This window comes from Moschus berezovskii, chromosome 2 (assembly GCF_049115385.1).
Source record: "Moschus berezovskii isolate FMDL1 chromosome 2, NW_MosBer_1.0, whole genome shotgun sequence".
Classification (NCBI taxonomy): Eukaryota; Metazoa; Chordata; class Mammalia; order Artiodactyla; family Moschidae; genus Moschus; species Moschus berezovskii.
The window spans coordinates 63,992,794-64,017,051 of record NC_142461.1 but is presented as its reverse complement, the minus strand read 5'-3'; the positions used below and the strand labels follow the sequence as shown (position 1 = coordinate 64,017,051).

The window sequence follows — 24,258 nt, the reverse complement described above, 5'->3', positions numbered from 1 at the left end:
TGGGCTTCCCTGATGGCTCAGAAGTTATCTGCCTGCAATGTGGGAGACTCGGGTTCGATCCCTGGGTCGGGAGGATCCCCTGGAGAAGAAAAAGGCAAGCCACTCCAGTATTCTTGCCTGGAGAATTTCACAAACAGAAGAGCCTGGCGGGTTACAGGCTATGGGGTCACAGGGAGTCAGACACAACTGAGTACCAACACTTTGACTTTACTTGTTAGCTCTGTGACCTTAGGTAAGTTACTCAACCTCTCTGTGCCTCTATTCCCATCTGCAAAAAGAACCGACCTCTCAAGGTTGTTATGAGGCTTCAAGCAGTTAAGTCAGCAAAGGCTTCCAAGTTTTCCAGGCAAAGCAGCCACTGGGGCCTGAACGTTGCTGGGGGAGGTGACGCTGTCAGGGCCCAGGTCTACAGCCCTTCCTGCCTCACCTCTCACCCTTTGTGGGACACCCAGGGGGGCAGGGGGATCCCAGAGCTGCTGGGAGTCTGCTCAGGAACTCAGCCCCTGTAGAGGGGCCCAGTGTCCCATGGAATCCACCTCCGGGACCTCAGTACTGGCAGCGGGCCCGGTGTCCGCAGAGGGCACTGGTGTGGAAGCATTTTAATGTTTTTTAAATACATAATCTGGGATTAGATGCTGATTCACATGACCTTTGTCCGTTCTTGCCTGGAGCCACTGCAGTAGGAGTTAATAAATACTGGAGGAAATGGGAAGGCAGGCAGGGTCCAGGCTTAGGCTGGGTGGGAGGGAAGCTTTATGCCCCAGGGGGTCATACGTCCCCTCTGTCTGAGACACTCCTGGTTTCCCTCTGCTCACAGCAGACAGAGATCCTGGTCCAGATGCTCAGCTGGATACATCAGAGATGGTATGGCTGATGTTCCCAAAGTCCAGCGCTGTTTCCTACAACAGCCTGTCTCAAAGAATGTCCCAAATCTGGGGACCAAACCACTTGTCTTGTTTTCAGAAAAATGTTCCACGGTCATTCTCCAACTGTGCTTGCAGTCCATCAGCATCACCACCACCCAGGAACTAGTGACAAATGCCTAGGCCCCAGGCCCTACAGAATCAACACCTGGGTGGGACTCTGCCTTCCGCTTCAGCAGCTCCCCAAGGGACTCTGAGGTGCCCACAGGGAGGTCAGAGATGTATGAAGGGTGAGGAGACAGGATGAGGCAGGAGCCTGCGGTCAGGCCCCTACTCCCCTCACATCCACCCGGCTGGCACTGTGCCCGGGTCTCGGCTTACCCACCTGGAGCGGGGACATGACAGCAAGTCCCTCACCTGCATCTCACGACTGGTCTAAGAACCAGTAAGATGCCACAGATGAGAACACTTCAGAAGCCTAAGTGCCTCGTCCATGACATTAATTAATGCTTCCTGTCAGCCGCTGCTCCACTTTCCCACCCCCTCCACTCATGACCGGGGAAAGGCAAGAGGGGGTCCTGAAACCTACACTTGAGAGCAGAACTGTGAGAGTGGAAGCGGGGCATTCCTCTGGAGAGAAGGTCGTTCAGATCCCAAGTCAAGCCCTGCTGATTATGGCAGGCATCTGTGCCCACCCCCTCAGCCATGGCTGCTGAGCAGCCTTGGGGTAAGAGGGGCTGCAGGGGTTAGAAACCCAAATGTAGGGATGGCACATCTGCTCCTGAGTAATGGGTGCTGGGCACACCAGGCTCCAGGGATGGGGAGGGGGTATTGGGGGGGCGTCCCTCAGCTTCGTGTCCCTTTGCCCACAGCAAAAGGCTGGGCTGCAGCTTCACTTATGTCACTCATGGGCCCTGCCAGCGCCTCCACGAGGTCTGACTGTCAGCTTTATCCACGAGAACAGTGGCCTGAGGGGGCGAGGGAGAGAGCAGAAATTTGAACCCCGCTCTTGATTTTTATACCAATCGTGAGCTCACGTGCAGTGGGCAGGAGGTGGGCCACAGTGGAGAAGGGGCTCACAGTCACCAGGCAGGGAAACTGAGATGCATCACAGAACTGAGGACTCAAAATCGTTCTTAAATCTAAGTGAGGCGCCAAGGAGACGGGGCCAGCACGCTTTGGTCGTGCACCTGTTCCTCCGCAGGCCTGCAGCTGACAGGGCGCCCCCAAACCCTTCCCCGAGAGTTCTATCCTGCCTCTGGCCCGATCTCAGCCCCTGGCCCCTAGGGCACGGGTGTCCCCCTTCAGTCCCATCTATTGACCTCATGAGATCCCCAACATAGCCCCTCAATCCCTTAGAAACGTGGCCTTGTTCTGATGTCCCAGAGATGGATTATGCTACCTACAGGGCATGGCAACAAAAAAGACCACTTGGACTTCAGAAACTGAATTAAGTCTCATTTATTCTAGGGCAAACTCAAAAGGGTTTTTGTGTTTCCTTTTTTTAGCAAATCCTAGCACATTATTAACAAAAAAAAGAAAATCTGTACATTTGCCATGATACACTTGAAAGTGAAACAAATAAGATATAAATACAGATATGGATGTAACATGAAAAAGCCCCTAAAAAAACCAAACCAAAAAACAAAAACCCAACCTGGGGATGTGGGGGACCATGCGTGTGAACAGTGCCAACAAAACTATTTTGGTGGTGGCTATTTTTCAGAGCGTTGTTCTCATTTTCAAATATCATCGTTAGCAAAGTCCTGGTGAGGTTCTACAAAGTTCTTATTTGCTCTTCTTTAATGTGTAATATTATGCTTGATAAATAAAGGGCGGCGGGGAAAGAAAAAGATTTAGGAGACAGATCAGGTGCAGCTGCATTGCCTGCATGGCTGAGAAGCTAGTGGGGCTGTGGCAGGCGCCTGTGGCTACAGTGCCCCAGGAAGGCCGTGTGCCTGCCCCGGGCCACAGTGGGAGGGGAAGCAGGAGCCAGGCGACCTGGCCCCAGTGGTGGCATCAGTGGGCTTCTCGGGGCCCTGGACAGTCAGGAGAACTGGGGAGGCAGACAAGAGTTTTGGGTGCTTTGCTCACTTGTGTTCCGTTGTTTCATCCAGACAGGAGGCCTGCAGGGAGGCGGCGGCCAGGCAGGGCAGTTGCAGCTCTCGGTTGGAGGGGGTGGCCCCCTGAGGTTGTGGCTGCATGCGAGTCTCCTCCCAGGAGGCCCAGAGACCTGGGGGTGGCGGCTCCCTCTGGGTTGGGAGACCAAGGCTGGGCAAGTGACATTCAAGGCAAGCCCTTTGTGAGCGCCAGGAGGACATGCGGCCATGCTCAAGGTCCTTCCTGACTCCAGGGTAGGGGGCTGCAGCAACCTGGGTGTCCACGAGCTGAAGGAGAAAGGCCTTTCTACACACACTAGGCAGGAAAAAACACAGTTTCTGCCCCAAAAGAGTCATCAGACACTTGGACTTGTTTGTAGCAGGTAAGAAAGAAACCCTGAAAGCGACATATGAACAAACAAACGATATTTATCAATGAAAGTAAGGCCTGGTCCTGCTATGTTTTGAGCCAAAAGAGTCAACGATGTTTGTTCACTTAAAACACGCCCCTGAAGTTCTCTCAACAGCAGCAGCGGGGCACCTCCTACACATGCAGGATACCCTCCACACACACCCACACACACACATACGCAGTGAAGGCACCCCAACCTCACTGTTCCTGGACCTCCATTTTCAGTGCCTATTTCCAAATAAAGTATCTAAAATAAATCCTGAAAGAAAACAAGTTATGTTCTGCTACAGTGTCTTTCACAACTTCCAACATCAAGGCTAGAGGGTCTGCAGAGCTCAGAGGTGGGAACCATACAACCTAGCAGTTGCCGAGATTCTGCACCTGAGCAGCAAACACCTCATTAAAAATTAACATCAGAACAGGCATGGGAAAAAGAACTGAACAAATTTCCATAAGGAAATATGGAAAAACCAGTTTAGAGAGTCTAAAATGTTTCCATGATTGCAAAAAGAATTTCCATTTGGTTTGAAGAATTTTTACTTGAAACTTAGTTACACAGAATTAAGATCTGTAGTTACTTTTACTGAAGCAATGAAACCCTCAAGAAAACATGTTAAAGGGTAAGTTTCTCACTGAAGGAAAAATAATTGGTTCAAATCCTGTTTTTCTGCAATTTGCTGCACATAATTACTTTTTTCTGAAACCATGATTATTTCAACAGATGATTGAGGAAGTACTTCAGTTCACGAAATTTTAAAAAATGATCCTGATAACCTGGTCTCTCTAGATTTTTCTTTGATCTCAATCCCAAATTAAACAAAGAAGTCAAAACTGAGATGGCAGAGTTGCCAATTATCAGACTGACAGAACACTGTGGAATCAAGCAGCTTGGGTGCAGCTTGGGGAAAGGCGACAAGACGGCACTAGACCTGAGCCTCCAGGGGCAGTGCTGTTCAATAGTGTTTCCCAGGATTTCAGCAGGAAAGCCAGCAGCTCCTCTTGTGTTTTCAACGCTGCGTGAAGTCCCACTTCAAGCACACACTAACTGAGGCTATCAATTTACCTTGATTTCTGTGTTTGGATCTCAACTGTCATAGCTCTCTGCCCTGGCAGCTCTGGGGGAAGGGTGGCATCAGTAGGGCTGTATGGAGGAGCCGGGAGCCCATCCTGGAAGGAGGCAGTGCAGGGTGCCAGCCCCCAGGCTGCAGAGTGTAAGCAAAACATCACATGTTCTTTAAGAGGCCATCATCAGGCTTTTTTCCCATTTCTTGCCAAGACTTGATTCATATTCTTAGTAGTCTCAAAATGCAACCTAAAACATATAAAACCCTTTCGTGGTGTCAGTTGTGAAGGGCGTGGGCTCTGCCCCACACAGGCCAGATCCAGAGGGAAGGGAGCCAGGATGAAAGAGAAACACAGTACAACCTCCTCAAACCTGTTATTAACTGAAGAGAAAATGCTACTTTCTACCATGTATCGGCTAGAGAGCTCTGACTTTTAAGAACTGCACCCCACACACACGGTTTTACAACCTCAGCAGGCTGGACCAGACGGTCTGAGTATGGCTCTTCTCTTACTCCTTTTGTTTTGTTCTGTAGGAAGATGAAACACAGGCCTTGCTTCCCTTACATTCAATACCAGTATGATTCTACACAAAAGCTGGAAGGGATCAAAATACTGATTGTAATAAATATTTGAGGGCCTCCTGGTCCTGACTGGGCAGCCGATGGGGGGTGGGGGGAGTGGAGGGGAGGTCTCTGAGGCACCACCGATTGCTTCCAGGGCTACACAGAGATTCTGGCGTTGCATTAGCTGTGGGTGGAGACGTCAGAGGAGGAGCTGCTGTTGCTGTTCGTGGTCTGCGCCCTCTTTATGTATAAGTTGAGCAGCTTCATCTGCAAAGAAAAAATACAAATGGATGAGAAGGAAGAAAATCAGAAAAGTCAGCAAGAAAGCCCAGGTGACCATAAAGAAAACAGCACGTCCCTTAGTGGAGAAAGTCACTGCACGGACATTCCCTAAGTGCCTACCACTCATCCAAACCACCTGCCCGGGGCCAGTGGGCGATCGGGAGGTCAGATTAGAGGAGGGGGCATGAGAGGTTATCAGGAAGAGGGACACGTGCTACCATGAGGTGGGCCTCAGGGCTGCCTGCAAAAAGGCTCTCCAGAGGCAGACCCACACACTCGGGGGCAAGGCAGCCGCTGCGGCTCCACCCAAGCCAGCAGGAGGAGGGGATGCAATGCCTACTCCATTGGGATAAAGAAACTAAGCCAAAGGCAGAGGTCAGGTTTTCTATCCTCACACCTTTGAAGTTGCTCCTTCCCCATCACACACCTCATCTGCACCCACTTCTGTCCATGGACACGACACCTGCTGAGGTACACAGCGTCCGAAGCCCAGCTTCAGGCTGCCCCCATCTGCACCCTTGGTCCTCCTGCCCCTAGGACTCCGCTCTGCCCACTGTGGCTCAGCACATGCCACCTTATGCTAGGGGCAGCAGTGGGCTCAGTCTCCCAGAGGTTAGATGCTGCTTCACTATACAATATGCCCTCGTTGGGAACAGTGCTTCCCCACAAGAGGTCTTCAAGGTCTCACATCTAATTTAGTTCTAACTTAAGCTCCCTGGACCCTCAAAACACCTAAAGCAGCATGTAACATACATGGAAGTGAAGTGAAAGTCACTCAGTCGTGTCTTACTCTTTGCGACCCCATGGACTGTTATACAGTCCACGGAATTCTCCAGGCCAGAATACTGGAGTGGAAAGCCTTTCCCTTCTCCAGGGGATCTTCCCAACCCAGGGATCGAACCCAGGTCTCCTGCATCACAGGTGGATTCTTTAGCAGCTGAGCCACAAGGGAAGCCCAAGAATACTGGAGTGGGTAGCCTATCTCTTCTGTGGCAGATCTTCCCGACCCAGGAATCGAACTGGGATTTCCTGCATTGTAGGCAGATTCTTTACCAACTGAGCTATCAGGGAAAGTTCTTAGAATATCTGTTGAATACCAATAACCTGATGTCTACAGTGTGCCTAACCATATTAAGAATAAAAAACCCCAGGTATTTGTAGAAGTAGAATGCCCATAAAGATCTATATAACACACAAGTGGTAAGATTAAGGGAATTAGGAAATATTTACTAACCACAGCTCTTTATTTGCTGTCTCTAAACAGGCTGTGAGGCTGAGACAAGTATAAGCCAACCCATGGAGAAGAGGCTGGTCTTCGGTGGGGGGGGCGTGAAGAGATGCTCAGAGTAGAGCATGCAGTGCAGGAGAAAGCGGGGCCCTCAGAAACTAGTGGACACAGGCCAGCAACCAGCAGTGCTCCTCACGAGGCACAGTCTCCCTGACCCCCAGCAAGGCGCATGGTCAAACAGACATGGAGCCCAGAAGGTATAGCTGGTCTGAGAGTTCTGCCCTGAGAATCCTGGAGTTCGCTGGCTTCATGCCTACCTTGGGTCTCCCCACGTCAGGACTTAGCTCTTTTCATCTGCAGGGGAGCGTGCCATGAATTCACACTACATATCCCAGCTTGCCGTTCATTCCTCACCTTTCAAAATCTTAGACCTTTTAACGTAATATTCAGTGTGCTGATTAAGGTGCTTTAACTTTACACAAGGTTCTTAATGCTCTAAAGCTCAGGAGGATATGACCAGGGCCAGCCAGCTTCAAGAAAAACCCTGGTACATTCAACAAAATACTGGCCTGAGGCTCAACAGATCCAGCAGAGTTCTAGAACCAACTCCAACACTAGTTCTGTGACCTCAGGTAAACATTTCCTGAGCCTTGACTCAACCACCTGCAAAATAAGTGATACACCTCCCAGGTAGCTTCCTGCTTAGAAAACATGTCCCCTAAGTACCCTGCTCCTTCTCCTACCCAAGCTGTCCACACTGCTCCTGCCTGTAGTTCATCTTTCCCTCCTTGCCCAGCCAGGCCCAGGATAGTCCCGCTTCCTCCAGGAAGTCTCCCTTTCCTCCTGCCCCAGTAGGCCCCTGACCCAGCAACCAGAACCTGTCTCACGGTGTCCACCCATCACTCCTGTACCTCTGTACAAGTCTCCCCATGTGCCAGTCCTGATCCTCAGCTCTGTTTGATGCTACTTCAGGGGAGAAAAAGGTTTGGTTTCCCACATGCTGAGGTAGGCAGAACAGGTTCTTCTATCTTACAAATGAAATGGCTGGGATTCAGAGAGCTTGCCCAATGCGTTGGTATAAATTCAAATTACAGGATTATAACTTTAGGATGTCAAATGTAATCCACAAAGAAAACAGGTATAGAATATACACAAAAGGAAATGAGAAAAGAAAATGTTTCAGTATAAAAAGCAAACAAACACACAAAAAAACAATAATACAGAAAACGAGGGGCAAAAAAGCTATTATGCATAAAGAAAACAAATACCAAAATGACAGAAATCTCTTCCTTATCAGCAAATACTTAAATGTGAATGAGTTAAATTTTCCAATCAAAAGACAGAGATCAGCAAAATAGATTTAAAAAAAAAGCATGATTCAACTATATTTTGTCTACTCGAGATTCACTTTAGATCCAAAGACACAAATAGTTCAAAGTCAAAGAATGGAAAAGGATATTCCATGCAAACAGTAACCAAGAGTACAAGGTAGCTATACTAACATTAGGTAAAACACAGCTTAAAACAAAAAAGGTTGTAAGAAACAGAAGGATTAATAAAAGAACCACAAAGCGGGAAATTATAATATTTATAATTATGCATCTAAAAATATACCATCTAAACGTATGAAGCAAAAACTGACAGCACTGAAGGGAGAAACAGTTTTAGAGTGATGGTTGGGAGACTGCGATATTCCACTGTAGAGGGTCTGAACAACACAATAAACCAACTAAATATAAAAGAAGTATGCAAAACCTCTGCCTAAGATGAGACCTTCCCAAGACAGACTATATGTCAGGCCACAAATTGAATCTCAATAAATTAAAAAAGGGGTGTCACAAAGTACCTTTTCTGACAATAGATGAAGTTAGATTAGTAACAGAAAGAAAACTGAAAAATCCACAAGTTTGTGGAAACTGAACAACACACTCCAACAACTAATAGGTTGAAGGATAAATCACAAAGGAAATTAGAAAATATCTTGAGACAGATGAAAATGAAAACACAAAAGGGATGAAAACACAAACACATGGGATGCAGCAAAAGCAGTGCAGTGAGGGAAACGCGCAGCTATATGAGCTATAGGCTTATATTTAAAAAAGGAAGAAAGGTATGCATCAACAACCTAACTTAACATATCGTGAGAGTGAAGTCACTCAGTCCTGTCTGACTCTTCGTGACCCCGTGGACTGTAGCCCACCAGGCTCCTCCGTCCATGAGATTCTCCAGGCAAGAATACTGGAGTAGGTTGCCATTTCCTTCTCCAGGGGATCTTCCCGACCCAGGGGTCGAACCCAGGTCTCCTGCATTGCAGGCAGACGCTTCAACCTCTGAGCCACCAGGCAAGCCCCTAACATATCTTAAGGGACTAGAAAAAGAATAAACTGAACTTCAAGCTTGCAGAAGGGAGAACAGTAATAAAGATTAGGTTAATGAAACAAAAAATGGAGATAAGAAAGCCAAAAACTGGTTCTTTGAAAAAAAAAAATCAACAAAATTGACAAACCTTTAACTAATGAAAAAAGAGAGAAGACTCAAATTATTGGTCAGAAACAAATGTGAGGACATTATGACTGATTCTACAAAAATCAAAGATATGATAAAAATACTATGAGTAACTATACAAGAACAAAGTAGATAACCAAGATGAAATGGACAAATTCCTAGAAACACGAAACCTACCAAGACTGAATCATGAAGAAAGAGAAAGTATGAATAGATCTGTAACTAGTAAAGAGATTGAATCAGTAACTGAAAATCTGAGAAAGAAAAGGCCCAGACCAGATGGCTTCACTGGTGAATTCTACCAACATTTAGAGAACTAACACAATCCTCAATTTTTCCTAGAAAATTTAGAGGAAGAAACACTTCTGAATTCATGCTATGAAGTCAGCATTGTCCTGATAGCAAAGTCAGATAAAGATATGAAAACTACAGATCAATATTCCTTATGGACACTGATCTAACATACAAAAATTAATAAATATAATATACCACATTAACAGAATGAGGGGGGAAAAAATCAAAGGATCATTTCAACTGACAAAAAAAAAGTATTTGCCAAAATTCAATACCTTCTCAAAATAAAAATACCAGACAAACTAGGAATAGAAGGAAAGGACAGGTGTATTTGTTTTGCTGTGCTTCACTTTACTGTAATTTGAAGACAGTCCTTTTTATTTTTCTTCTCCAAATTGAAGGTCTGTGAACACTCTGCGTCAAGCAAGTTCATGAGTGCCACTCTGCAACAGCATTTGCTGCCTACATGTCACTGTCGCATTTTGGTAATTCTTACACTTCAGACTCTTTCATCATCATTATTATACTCCTATGGTGATCTGTAATCAGTGTTCTCTGACATTACAACTGCAGCTGTTTGGGGTGCCATGAACCATGTCCATATGAAGACAGCAAACTTCATCCACAGATGTGTATGTTCTAACTGTTGCACCATCTCCCCATCTCTATTGCTGTACACGAGCCTTCCTATATTCCCTGAGACACAGTACTATAGAAATTAGGCCAATTAAAAACCCTACCATGGCCTTAAGTGTTTAAGTGAAAGAGCTGCATTTCTCTCTCTAGAAATGATTAAGCTTAGTAAGAAATGCATATTGAAAGTTGAGACATGCCAAAAGCTAGGCCTCTTGCGTCAAACAGTTAGCCAAGCTGTGAATGTAAAGGAAAAGTTCTCAAAAGAAACCGAAAGTGCTACCCAGTGAACACACGAATGATAAGAAAGCAAAAGCAAAACAGCTTTACTCCTGATATGGAGAAAGTGGTCTGGATAGAAGATCAAACAGTCACAACATTCCCGTAAGCCAACACCTAATACAGATCGAGACCCTAACTCTCTTCCATTCTAGGAAGGCTAAGAGAGATGAACGAGTTGCTGGAAAAAATTCTGCACTTGGCAGAAGTTGGTTCATGAGGTTGAAAGAAAGATGCTGTTTCCCTAGCATTAAAGTGTGAGGTGAAGCAGCAACTGCTGATGCAGAAGCTGCAGCAAGTTATCCAGAGGATTTAGCTAAGATAATTCATGAAGGTGGCTACACGAAACAACAGATTTTCAACACAGGCAAATAGTCTTACATTGGAAGAAGATGCCATGTAGTACTTCGACAGCCAGAGAGGAGAAGTCAATGCCTGGCTTCAAAACTTCAGAGGCTGACTCTTATTAGGAGCTAATGCAGCTAATGACTTTAAAATAAAGCCAGTGCTCACTTACCATTCTGAAAATCCCAGGGCTCTTAAGAATTATGCTCAATCTACTCTGCTTGTGCTCTATAAATGGAACAACAAAGCCTGTATGACAGTCCATCTGTTTACAACAGGATTGACTGAATATTTTAAGCCCATTGTTGAGACCTACAGCTCAGAAAAAAAGATTCCTTTCAAAATATTACTGTTCACTGACAGTGTACCTGGTCACCCAAGAGCTCTGATGAAGATGTACAAAATTAAGGTTACTTTCACGCCTGCTAATAACACAACACCCCTTCTGCAGCCCAAGGATCAAGGACTAATTTTGACTTTCAAGCCTTCCTCTCTAAGAAAAACATTTTGTAAGGCAATCGCTGCCACAGTGACTCCTCTGATAGATCTGGGCAAAGTCATCACCTGTAAACCTTCTAGAAAGGATTCAACACACTAGATGCCATGAAGAACAAAGAAGTCAAAATATCAACATTAACAGGAGTTTGGAAGAAGTTGATTCCATCCCTTCTGGATGACTTTGAGGGGTTCAAGACTTCAGTGCAGGAAGGAACTGCAGATGTGGTGGAAATTGCAAGAGAACTAGAATTAGAGGTGGAGCTTAAAGATGGGACTGAATTGCTGAAACCTCATGGTGAAACTTTAATGGATAAGGAGCTGCTTCTCATGGATGAACAAACAAAGTGATTTCTTGCGATGGAATCTACTCCTGGTGAAGATGCTGTGAAGACTGTTGATATGACAACAAAGTATTTAGAACATTACATAAACTTAGTTGATTAAACAGAGGCAGGTTTGAGAAGACTGACTTCAATTTTTCTACTGTGTCTAAAATGCTATTAAACAGTATTGCTGCTACAGAGAAACTGTTTGTGAAAGAAGAGTCAATCAATTCGGCAAACTTCATTGTTGTCTTAAAATAAGACACAGTCCCTACAACCTTCAGCAACCACCACCCTGATTAGTTGGCAGCTATCAACATAGAGGCCAGATCCTCCACAAGCAAAACGATCATGACTCACTGACAGCTCAGATGATGGCTAGCATTTCTGTTAAGATATTGATATTTTTAGACATAATGCTACTGAACTCTTAACATAGTATAGTACACACATAACTTTTATACACCCTGAGAAACCAAAAAATTTGTGCAATCTGCTTTATTGCAATACTTGCCTCATTTCAACTGTCTGGAACCAAATCCATACCATCTCTATGCCTGTACCTCAATGTATCAAAAGCTATATATGAGAGACCCACACAGTGAATATTATGCTCAATGGCAAAAGACTGACAACTGTGCTTTTAAGATGAGGAACAAGGCAGAGGATGCTTGCTTTCACCATTTCTATTAACACAGTAAGTTCCAGCCAGAACAATTAGGCAGGAAAAGAAAAGAAAGGCATTCACATTGGAAAGGAAGAAGCAAAATTATCTTTGTTCAAAGATGATATACAGTTGACCCTTGAGCAACACGGGTTTGAACTATGAAGATGCACTTATACATGGATGTTTTTCAATACACACAGCACGACACAATCTGTGGTCAGCTGAAAATCCCAATGCAGAACTACAGGTATAGGACTTGAGCACATGCAGAGTTTGCTATCTGTGGCAGGTCCTGAAACTCATCCCTGTGGGATATCAAGAGATGACTGTGATCTCATATGTATAAAATCTCAAAGATTCCACAAAAAATTGTTAAGACTAATAAAGAAATTCAGCAAACTAGCAGACTACAAAATCAATGAGCAAAAATCAACTGTACTTCTGTACACTAAAAATGAAAACTCCAAAAAGGAAGCTAAGAAAAACAATTCTATTTACAATAGTATCAAAAAGAATAAAACACTTAAGAATTAACACAAGGAAGTGAAAGTACTGTACAATAAAAACTACCAAATTTTATTGAAAGTAATTAAAAACACAAACACACTCCATGTACTATACAATATTGTGACTATAGTAAAAATACTGTATTGTATATATAGAAGTCACTAACAGTAGATCTTAAAATCTGTCATCACATAACAAGAAAAAAAAATCATGTAGCTATGTGTATGACAGCTATGACCTACCCTTATTGGGTGATCATTTTGCAATATAAATAAATATCAAATAATTATGCTGTACATCCAAAACTAATACAATTTCATATGTTATTTTTATCTCAATTAAAAATTAAAAACAACTCATTATGTACAGAGGTTAAAAAAAAAAAGACATTCTATGTTCATGGGTTGGAAGACAATATTATGAGGTCAGTACTACCCAAAGCTATCTATATATTCAATGGAATCCCTACCAAAATCCCAATGCAGTTCTCTGCAGAAACAGAAAGTCTTTTCAACAAACAGAATTGGGAAAGCTGAATATCCACACACAAAAGAATGAAGTTGGACCCCTACCTAATACCATATACAAAAATTAACTCAAAATGGATCAGAGACCTCCATTAAAAGCTAAAACTATAAAACAATTAGAAGAAAACAAAGGGCAAAAGCTTCACTATGGATTTGGCAATGATTATTAAATATGACAGCAAAAGCAGAGGCAAAAAAATAACAAATTGGATTTCATGAAAATTAAAAAAAGTTGTGCATCAAAAGTCAAGGGGTTAATATCCAGAATATAGGTAGAACTTCTGTTAATTCAACAATAACATCAACAACAACAAAACCAAGCAACATAATTTAAAAATGGGCAAAGGACTAGAATAGACATTTTTCTGAAGATATGCAACTGGCCAACAAGCATATGAAAAGGTGCTCAACATCACAGATCATCAAGGAAATGCAGAGCAAAACTACAATGAAATACTGCCTCACACAGCCATGAGGATGGCTGCTACCAAAGAAAAGAGAAGATAGCAAGTGAATGTGGAGAAACTAAAACCCTGTGCTTTGTTGGTGGGAATCTAAGATGGTGCAGCTGGCAGTTATCACATGATCCTGCAATTCTACTCAAAAACCCAAAAGAATTAAAAGTGGGGTCTCAAAGGACGTCTGTACCCCCATGTTCACAAAAGCCAAAGCATGGAAGCAATCTGCAAGGTCATTACCAAGAAATGGGCAAGCAGCATGCTATTATGTACATTCAGTGGACTATTACTCAGCCTGAAAATGAAAGGAAATTCTGATACCTGCGACAACATGGATGAGCCAAGAGAACATTATCCTCAGGGAAATAAGCCAGTCACAAACAGACAAACACTGTAGGATCCCACTTACAAGTATTCACAACAAAGAAAGCAGAAGGGTGGCTGACAGGGACTGGGGAACTGGGGAATATTATTTAACGGATTTCAGTTTTCCAAGATGCAAAGTGCTCTGGAGATGGATGGTGGGGATGAATATGAGTAATATGAATACCTGGTGTCTGTGAACTGCACACTAACACGTGGTTACAACAGTAAATCTCGCGTTACATATACTTTACCGAGAGAGAATGGAAAGGCAAGGTTGCTCTAGTCATGCAGGCGGTAAGTGGGAGACAGAGGCTGGAGAGAAGGTTTTCTGATCCTAAAGCTAGTACTGCTGCCACGGCAACGGGACACTTTTCAAGACGCACCTCCAAGTCCCCCCACTCCAACCCTGCATCAGGCCTTCCTCTGCAGAACCTGATGTCCTTTATCAACCTCATTTAAGTAGCAGAAGGGGGGGTCTGACAGGCCTGGTGACAGAAACAGGAAGCCACAGCTTGATCCTGTTTCTAACTTAGCACCACATGCTGTCAGCTACCCATTCTGGGGGTGTGGGTGGGAGAGGGGGTGTTGGTTTGTTTTAGGAGATGTGCATTGGAGTCTTACAAAGTTCATGTTAACACATGGGAGCTATCACATATAAAAACTGTAATGACCAGGAGCACTGCGCCGCCACAGCGGACAGGTGTCAGGTCAGCCTCCCTCAGCACTCCAAGTGGACTGATGTCATCCGTGGGGAGGTGGGAACATTGGCTCTGATCAGGACTGGGCTCCAGACCCTACACCACCATTGCAAGGGGCAGCAGGTCAACCACAGGCCAGGGGTGAGAAGACACCTGCATTTTCTCAGCCCCTTGTTAGCGGGGTCACGTGAGATGACAGGACAGCTCCCTTACTCCAGAGAGTAGAAAGTACCAGAAAACCGAGATCTGGAAAACATTATTTTTGGATGAATTTTCCTTTTTACAAATCTAATTCCCTGTGTGAAGACTGTCTGTGAGGGCCCCACTTCTGCTACGGAGTAGCCGTGGATCCCTGATGGCAGCAGCAGAGGCAGGTGCTCCTGGCCCGTACACTGCTCGGCACTCTCGGCTCATCGTCCTGCAGGCCGTGGTCAGGGAGGGCTGGGCAAGCACCTCTGCGGGAGCAGTGATGGGAAGGAGAGCATGGGAAATGGATTCGGGTGAAGCAGCCCCCACCACATCTGCTCTGCTCAGACCTTCCAGCCCAGTTGCTGATATATCTTCTTCTGGACCAGTGGTTCTCTACCAAGGTTGACTCTGTCCGAAAGGGACACCTGACCAGGTGCGGGGACATCAGCTGAGGGTGGGGTGCACTCCTGGGACCTCAGGGATGATGCCCCCACCATGAAGTGCCCCGAAGTGTCGGCAGCACTGAGGGTGCGAGCCCTGCTCTGGACAAAAGTGGGAGAGCCAGCTCTGCCCAGAACTCAGTGAGTGGAGATGCTCACCAACTGGGCCAAAGGAACAGGCCTACCTGAAAAGCCACGAGGCTTTACCTGCTGCTTCCTTCTTTGCTAAGGAGGAAGGCCAGATATTTCGGGCTCCATGCTTTTGTATTCGTACCCCTGCCTGGATACTCTGTAACTTTGGTGACACATTTTCCCCAGGCAGTCGCCTCACCATGGCCCAGCTCCTGGCCCCTACTGCCTGAGATCCAGAGTGGCTATTCTCTCTCCCCAGCGGGTTCATCAGATTTGAGTTTATCTTTAAACCAGCAAGCACTCTAGTCACTCTCATCTTCCATGAGCCAATAGTCCCTTTGGCTCATTTTCTGCCCGATTCTAGAAGGAACAAGAGGAAGTATGACCACCATGGGCCCTCAGGTGGGTCACGTGCAGAATCAGCGTCCTCACCCTGCAGAGATGCCATCATGAACATGGGACGTGCTGGGCACACAGTGAGAGGCAGCCATCATTACACTGACCCACAGGACCCGAAGCCCACCCAGAAAGCTGTGAGCCAGCAGGCAAATGTCCTGAGTGTTTCAGAGAGAGAAAACAAGCTGGTTTCTAAACAGTCATCTTCCTTTTGGGGATAAATTAGAAGTTCAAAACTATCATGTTAAAAACAGCAGTGACAACAGACTGTGTCGTACCTTGGTGACTTCACTACAGTCGTTCACTTTGTCTTCAGAGACATGCCCCTGGAGAATAGGGCCCAGCGAGCTCACACACGCTGAGAAAGCCTGTCTGGAGCCCAGAACTGCAGGGCAGTGGGTCTGGGACACACTGGTAGGCCCAGGTGCACGACCCACCCGTGTAACACTATACATACCTTGCTCCCCGTAAGCTGTGCCAGGTGAGGTTTCAACTCCTCTCCGATTACGGAATAAATTGCCACTAAGCAAAACACGCTGGCCTTGCGCACGCTGCTCTCGGTGTTGTCGTAACCCTGCAGCCAGAGGGGCAGAGAGAGGAAAACGAGATCAAAGCCTTGCCCGACTGACAGTATTTCATCAATGTTTCCACACTCTCAACTTCAACCTCGGCCTTGCTGGGAGTGGTCTGGATTCCCCTGAGCTCTGCTGATGAACCCTGAGAGCACGTGCCCCAAAGAGGCCACATGCGAGAGTCTCAAGAGTGAGCTGGTTTTGGGGTGGGAGGCAGGAGGCTGGTGAGCTGGTCTCCTCCACACAGAACGATGCTGTATCATGAGCTGCCAAAAAACGTTGGCAGCACCAGCCAAGAAATGTTGTGAGAGAACAGAATGAGAACAGGAAATTAAGGGGGAAAGTAAGTGACTTCTTCTCACCATGGCAAAGCAAACCTCACATGTGCAAATCCCTTTAAAGACATGAGAATTATGTCACTCACTCTGTGGATAAAACCCTCCACTGTCCATGGACCGTCCTGCAGTGGACAATCCAGATGTGGACGGATCTCCACATCCCTCTCCAACTGGACCACAGCCTGCCTCCTCCCTCCTCAAACCCAGATGGGACTGTCTGCTTTTCTCCAAGCATCCTTTGGGACCTTTCAGACTTTGTGCCTTTCCCTCTGCCTGGAATAATCCAGTCCCCGGTTGTGTGTGTTTAAATTCCTGAGCCCAGTGCTCAGCAAACAGCAGAATTTATTAAGTGTAAAGCCAATGTCTGTCTACCTCCTCCACTGAAATCCCTTTCGAGGGCCCAAGTCTAAACTACTTCTTCTTTGAGCCCTTCAACCTAGAGATCAGCCTGCACCCAGATCTCAGAACCACCCACATCTACCCCAGTAACTCAGCACGCAGCACCGGCCCTGACCTTCAGCTGTTGGTACAGGAGTACAAAGTCCCAGAGAGGGCTGTCAACTCCTTGAGGTAGGGTCCCAACAGAAGGTGGCACCTTGCCTTCCAGAGTCTATTTAACTCAATGCCTCACGCTTATAAGGGTTTCAGTTACTATTTGTTGGACAGATTAGAACAAGGACCCTGTTTGATGTTGGGTTCCATGGCTCACCCTGCCCAGGGCTGGGCCCATCAGCCATGCAGTAAGGAATGAACAACAAAGAAGATCAAAACATGTTCACAGTAAACAGAAAGTTCATTCTGTAGGCCACAGGTCTGGGCCACCTGGAAGAACTTCCTCTGCCTTCAGGGAGGGTGGGCCAGAAGAGACAGACAAGATGCTGAGGGTCCCGCAGGGCGTGGCCCACCCCACCCGCCCCTGTGTGCTGAGCAGCCAGGCTACCACGAGGGGCCCACCTGCAGCAGGCCTGGGATGATGTCTGCGAGGAGCTGCAGCAAGGACTCCTTGGCGATCCTCTCGACGACTTTGGTCTGCATCTTGATGGCGGCCAGGTTGATGGGGTAGTCGGCTGTCTGGACGATGGGGCATAGCACTTTGATGCACTGCTCTGGGTGGATGGAACTGGCCAGTGTGGATGCGGCCTCCTCGGCAGCCCTCACCACCTGAAACATGTCCCCATGTGAGTGAGCTCCACACCCCAACACACACTTCAAAGGCCAAACGACAGACGTGCGGCGCTTAGTGCTGGAAACCCCCTGCCACCACCCCCTCCCCGGCTATGCTTTCATGCCAACAGAGTCAGCCGGAGGAGCAGCTGCGGAGAGGTAACCTTACTCTAAAAGTCATACTTTGTGCTCCAACTCATAAGAGCCTTAGAAACTTTATAGCCTTGGTAATTTTTTCCTACTATCCTTACCCAACCTGTGGGCATTCATGAGTTCACGCATTCCTGGGTGGCAGTGGCCGAGCTGAGCACAGGCCTCAGAGGCCAAGGTGGTGCTGGGCAAGATGGTGGTCCGCGCTGAGGGGCTGCACGAGGATGCAAAGGTTCAGGAGGCAGCAGGCGAGGCCACAGAAGCAGGCGGGGTCCCAAGGACAGGGTCTGCTACTTTGCAGTTGGCCAGGAGCAGATGGAAGCACGTGGGGCAAGCCGGAGCCCTGGCAGTCACTTTAGTGCCCACTCTGCTCCCTTCCGGAGAAGGCACTGGCAAGCCACTCCAGTACTCTTGCCTAGAAAATCCCATGGATGGAGGAGCCTGGTGGGCTGCAGTCCGTGGGGTCGCTAAGGGTCGGACACGACTGAGCGACTTCACTTTCACTTTTCACTTGCACACACTGGAGAAGGAAATGGCAACCCACTCCAGTGTTCTTGCCTGGAGAATCCCAGGGACGGGGGAGCCTGGTGGGCTTCCGTCTATGGGGTCGCACAGAGTCAGACACGACTGAAGTAACTTAGCAGCAGCAGCAGCTGCTCCCTTCACTTCTTCTCACTGGTGCGCACCTATGCTCGTCACTTGACCGGCAGGATGCACTCACCTCAACAGAACCCCCAGGAGGCCCCAGGTGCACCCTGACCACTGCACTTACATGCTCTGATGATACTGTCTCCCGCACTAGACTAAGGGCTCCTTGGAGGTCAGTTCCCACCTCAGCCACCTTCTGTCCCCCTGTCCAACAGTGTCCATTATGCACTAAGTGCTCAATAAATGTTGGTCCAACTCATTTTCCCACAGCGTGCGTGTGTGTATGTGTAAATGTTCATGACTGGCATAGTCAGCTCCAGGACACGCCTCGCCGATCTGCATTTACATGTTCCAATGGAGGAGCTGGCCCAGAAAATGAGGAGCAAGTCAAGACATCTCCAGAGGACCAAGTCGGGACTTTGGGGAAATCTATTGAACAAGGCCCAGAAGGTCCATTCTGGGTGACAATTAAAGGGCAACAGATCTATCCTTTGGAAAAGAGACTTGAGTTCAGGTTAGTGTTCGCCTGTGATCAGTTTGTTTGGAGAACAATAGCGTATCATTAGAAGGGCCCCATCATGCAGCCATCACTAGATGAAGTGCTCTTCTTCTTCCTTAGCTCACATGTGTCCTGAGGACTATGGTCCGTCCACAGCATACTTGGGAAAGCCAAGTGTTTGGCCTGTGACACACGACTAGGCAGATGGTGGAAGAGGGGTCCATCCCTTCTCTAACCTGGCCCTGCAGTGGGACACCAACGCCCTTCAACTGTAAGAAATCACTGTTTATAGGTGTCACAACATACTGGTCAGAAAACTAAGTAATGCTTACTGACGAAACCTGAGGTCTTAGTTTTTAAACATGGAGGGGGGAAAAAATGAAAGGGTCAGAAAATACTGGATGATTTCATTGATAATATCCCAAATTGAAAAACTCTGATGCAGAGCAATTTAGGAGACCACTAGGAGGTAGAGATAGCTGGGTGGGCAGGAAGATACAGGACTGGGAGAGAGACTGGGAATGACGTTCTGGCAGCCTCACTTAAGTCTTGACAGGAGTAAAGCAGAAACCTCCCGGCGCACCTCAGGGATGCAAAGGGCACTGACCAGACAGGGAGATAAATGGCCAGGTTTACAGTGAGGCTCTCTCGCGAGGGTTTCCTCCTCCGCACCAACCTCTCCAGGCTTCACTCTCATCCAGGTCACAGGAGTTAAACTGCAGGGAGCTCCTGGTAACAGACCAGCTTGGGTATGCGGAGCTGAAACCTGAACCCAAGGAGAACTTCCTCTGATAAAACCCCAGGAATTCTTGAAGATGCTTGCAGGAAGCATTTAATCAAACACAGGTTTTCTGAAAATGCCTAAAGAGAAAATGCCAGAAGCTGCACTTCAAGGAGGTCCGTCTGAGGTCCCTCTTTCACTGAGGCTGGAGCAAGTTTCCCAAGGCAGACGCTGTTTTTGGCACAGGGGGTTGGTGCTCTTGACTTCCCTCTACATGCCAAGCTCCCGGCTGCTGGCCGGCTGCCTGACTCACGGTGAACTTTAAGTTTCGCCCCTGTGTTCTATGTAACATAAGAAGCAAAGATTATAAATGTAAGCAAACAGAGAGCAAAGTAAACACAGGCAACAGACAGAAAGGAGGACAGTACTCTTGGGTAGACACGGTGGCCAGAAGCGGCAAAGATGAGTTCTCAGAGAGGGTGAAGATGATGATGAGAGTGGGGTCAGACAGACTTCTGGGTCATTACCAACCCTAAGTGACCAAAACGGATCCAATTCTGCTGATTTTTCTGCAGTCTGGTAGAAACACAGGAATTCTTCTTTTTCCAAGTCAGTGAATTAACAGTGTCTAGCTCGGAAAAGCATAATTTCCTTATCTAACTTTTTAAAAAATGAGATCATTACTCAGAATATTGATGAATGTTTGCTTAGAGATAAGGTTTCTTTGAGAGCACAGAACCTGTCACAATTTGAACTGCACACTTTAAGTTCACAAAGACTGCCCTGTCGCAGGCACGGCAGTGTACCCGGCTGACATAAACAAGCGAGCAAACGTTCAGGAATGATGACAAGCAGGTACACCTAGTCAGCAGCAGTAGTTTAGTTGCTAAGTCACATCCGACTCTTGCGACCCCATGGACAGAAGAGCCTGGCAGGAATTCTCCAGGATTCTCCAGGCAAGAATACTGGAGTGGGTTGCCATTTCCTTCTCCAAGGTATACCTAGTTCAGTCCCAATCGTTTAAGAGCTAAGGGAGACGCTGGCACCACCTTCTGGGAAAAGCCGGGAAGACCTCACAAAACAGGGAAGAGGATGGGGTTGTGTGCCCACTGTCGTGGGGAGGCTGTCTCTCTGGTGAAATAGTCACCAACAGGGACCTGAACCCAGCATGCAAGTCCCCGTCTGTCAGGCCTGGCCCCAGAGGGAGGGAGGGAAGGAAAAAGCTTCAGGGTCCAAGTTTGGGGACCCAGCTCTGTCACCAATGAGTGAGGTGAACCTGAGGGATGCTTCTTTTACTGTCTGGGCCTGTTTCCCTCGTAAGTAAAATGAAGCGGGGGGAGGCGGGGACACCAGAATCAAGTATGCTGACATCAGTTTGGGTGGTGACACTATCTCCCTACCCTGCCGAGTGAGTCCTTTCTCTTGGAAATGCACATGCACGATTTCAAAAGGCAGAGTCTGCATGAAATGGTCTCTAACCACACAGCCATCACTCTCTCCCCTCAAGGGGCAGATTGAGGGCAACACCGTCTCAAGTGTGGTAAGGCTCTAAGTTGGAGACTTACTCTGTCCCACCTCAAAGGGTGGAATCACAGCCAAAGGGGAACAACGCCGTGGAGTCAGAGGGGCTGGACGCCCAGGAGGTGGCCATGTCTGCCATCCTGGAGGATGCCAGGAACGCTGGGCTGGCTGGTCCCTAGAGGAGTCAAGGAGGCGGAAGACGGGCAGCACACAGAAGGCTCCTCTGCGTCTCCCCAAACCCGTCAACTCCTGATATTTCCTGGCCTCAAGTGCATAACGTGAAGGCCACTCCAGTGTTGACACCGAGAGATTCAGCCAATATGGGAGCCCAGTTGGGAGCCCAATACACACAGCCCACCGTTAATTCACCCAAATTTCAACAGACTTCTGACACGTATTTCAAGAAATGCAGTGATTTCTGGTTTACATAAAACAGGAAAATCCCAACCACAATTCTATTCAGAACCGGTCTACCTACTTCAGTGGAAGAGGATTAAAAGGACCGTGTCTGCAGTTTTCAACAGCGTTAGCCTCCTCACTCCCTTGACATGAACGTCAGCCCCACAAGGGGCAGGCGTCCTATAGCCTCGAGTGCCAGCACTTCTGATGTTCTGGGAGCTGAGACCCATCCCCAGCTACTCAGCTATGCAACTGGTCAATGAAGGATGAGGACCTGAGTCTCCAGACCCCAAGGCTCTGAGGTTAAACAGATCTTTCATCACCATCCTTCCACCTTTATTTGACCTACACTAAATCACTTGACTGCTTTCTCCAGACCAGTTCTCTCTCTCAGTAAGACACTCTTTCTGAGGCTATGGAAGTAAAGGGCAGGTGTCACATCTGGTTCCTAGGAGGTAGATGCACCAGAGAGGAGGGGCCGCGTCTCCTTGCCCTGAGTAACTGTGGGGCAGCAGTTGCCGTCTCTCAGGGCTGGACATTGTGCCTGGCACATCCCAGCCACCCTTGGGACCATGCTGGTCCAGCAGACCCAGCCCAGACATGTCCTCCCGGCCCAAGGTCCACACTCGGGCTTGCTGCTTGACTCACTGCTGTCAGCACTCTCCCTGAGTGCCCCTCCCAGTCCCTCCCAAACTCCCAGTGCACTTTTCTCTGGACCCCACTTGGAGTCCTTTGCTCTAACCTGAACTAAACCATAAGTTACTTTAAGTCTAAAACATTCCCCAATCCCCCTCCCCTGTGCCTCCAACAATAAAACATTTACCAGAGTTTGTGCTATGAGTGTCAGACTGGCTCAGCAACTTTGACCTTTTAAAGGACCATAAAGGTTTCTGGTTTTGTCTTTTTGTTACAAGGCTAAAAGTTACAAAGGAAATAGGGCTTCTGGCCACATGCCAAGATTGGGCCCAAAGAAAACTGGAGATTTGGAATCTAGGAAGGTTTAGGCTTGTTATTCAATAGCAGCCTCTATTATCTTGAGGCCAGATGACACGCAGATAACCATGCAGTCCACTCCCTGGGCTAACAGATTAGGAAAACCAAGGTCCAGAGAGGTGAAGTAATCTCTCCACACACACACAATGCACTGATCGCCAGAACCCACTGACACGTGGCTGCTGCCCCAAGAAGCTTCTAAGGGCCATTCCAGAGCCAAGGATCTGGTGAAGCCACGGTCAGAGTGATTTTGACTGGGATTTGAAACAGAACATCAGCTCATCACTAAAGTGTTTCCTCTCTGACACAGCAATGCTTTGCACAGGCCATGCTATTTGCCAAGAGGTCCTGAAAAGTTCCATTTTAAAAATACAGTCTGGTTTAGCTTTTTTAATTCTCTGCAATCTTAAAATATTAACTAGAAATGATTTCAAAATAAAACCCCGGGAGACATAACAGTGGTTGTTTTATATTTATTTAAGAATCAAACTTCCCCAAAGAAGCCAAACCACCTGAGGCTGGATTCTGATGCCTTAAGCACCAAGACTTCTGTGGGGCAAACAAGATCTGGTGACCCCACAATGAAGCTGACATTTTTCTCTTTTAACAGGCAAATGTAATTGAATATTCACTACTATGGCTGAGGTTAGTGAAAGCAAAGCCTGATGGTCAAAGTATATTGTGTTGGCCAATGTTATGGCCCAAAAGAGTATCTTTAAAGAAATGGAGTTCATGCTTCTCTAAGTTCAAACAGAACACTGACCAAGGACCCCAACACTCTGGCTACCGTGTGTAAGCCACGGTGCCTGGGAACAACAGCTATTCTTACATTAAATGTGTATAAGTGATTAACAATTTGTATATCAGCTGTCTGCCTCTGAGATGATACAGACGTCTGAAGACAGCTTTACAAAGCAAAGTTTGTACCGTGTTTGACAGTGTTAAGACACGAGCTTTCACGTCCCCTATCTGATTCTGCGGCAGCCACACTACACAGTGGGGATCAAACAGACCGCATGGCTGGAGGCCGGATACTGGATGGAAAATCCGGCTTTCCATTGCTATATTCATGCTCCTACTGACCCCAGAACCGCACTCATAGTATCAATGCTCATATCAGATCTAAATCCTCTCTTAATCATTGATGGAAAGATTCGGTACCAGCCCTAAGAGATGGATTACAAGTTCTAAGATAAGAAGCACTGAAGTCAAAGGAGTTTTGTTTTTTTCTTTAAATAGAGTGGGTGTAGGATCTTAAAAGGTTGCTATCAAGGCCTTCGCCTGTTAAGATGTTTGCTAAAAGCTAAGAGGAGAGTAAAAATGTTGGTTTGAAGCTCAACATTGAGAAAATGAAGATCATGGCATCTGGTCCCGTCAATCACTTCATGGGAAATAGATGGAGAAACAGTGGAAGCAGTGTCAGACTTTATTTTTTTGGGCTCCAAAATCACTGCAGATGCTGACTGCAGCCATGAAATTAAAAG

At 46.9% G+C, this 24,258-nt stretch overlaps 1 protein-coding gene across 5 annotated transcripts in view; it reads right to left on the bottom strand.

Moving 5' to 3' along the window:
• Window positions 1–2,308: 2,308 nt before the first annotated feature.
• CLASP1 (cytoplasmic linker associated protein 1) overlaps window positions 2,309–24,258 on the bottom strand; it is a 279,111-nt gene continuing 257,161 nt past the window's right edge. For all 5 annotated transcript variants that reach the window (XM_088828824.1, XM_055398059.2, XM_055398061.2 and 2 more), the window contains 3 exons: window positions 17,634–17,840; window positions 16,227–16,343; window positions 2,309–5,269 (listed from right to left, as the gene is read on the bottom strand). In XM_088828824.1, coding sequence (XP_088684950.1) covers window positions 5,183–5,269; window positions 16,227–16,343; window positions 17,634–17,840 — 411 coding nt within the window. In that variant the 3' untranslated portion in view covers window positions 2,309–5,182. The remainder of the gene's footprint in view (window positions 5,270–16,226; window positions 16,344–17,633; window positions 17,841–24,258) is intronic.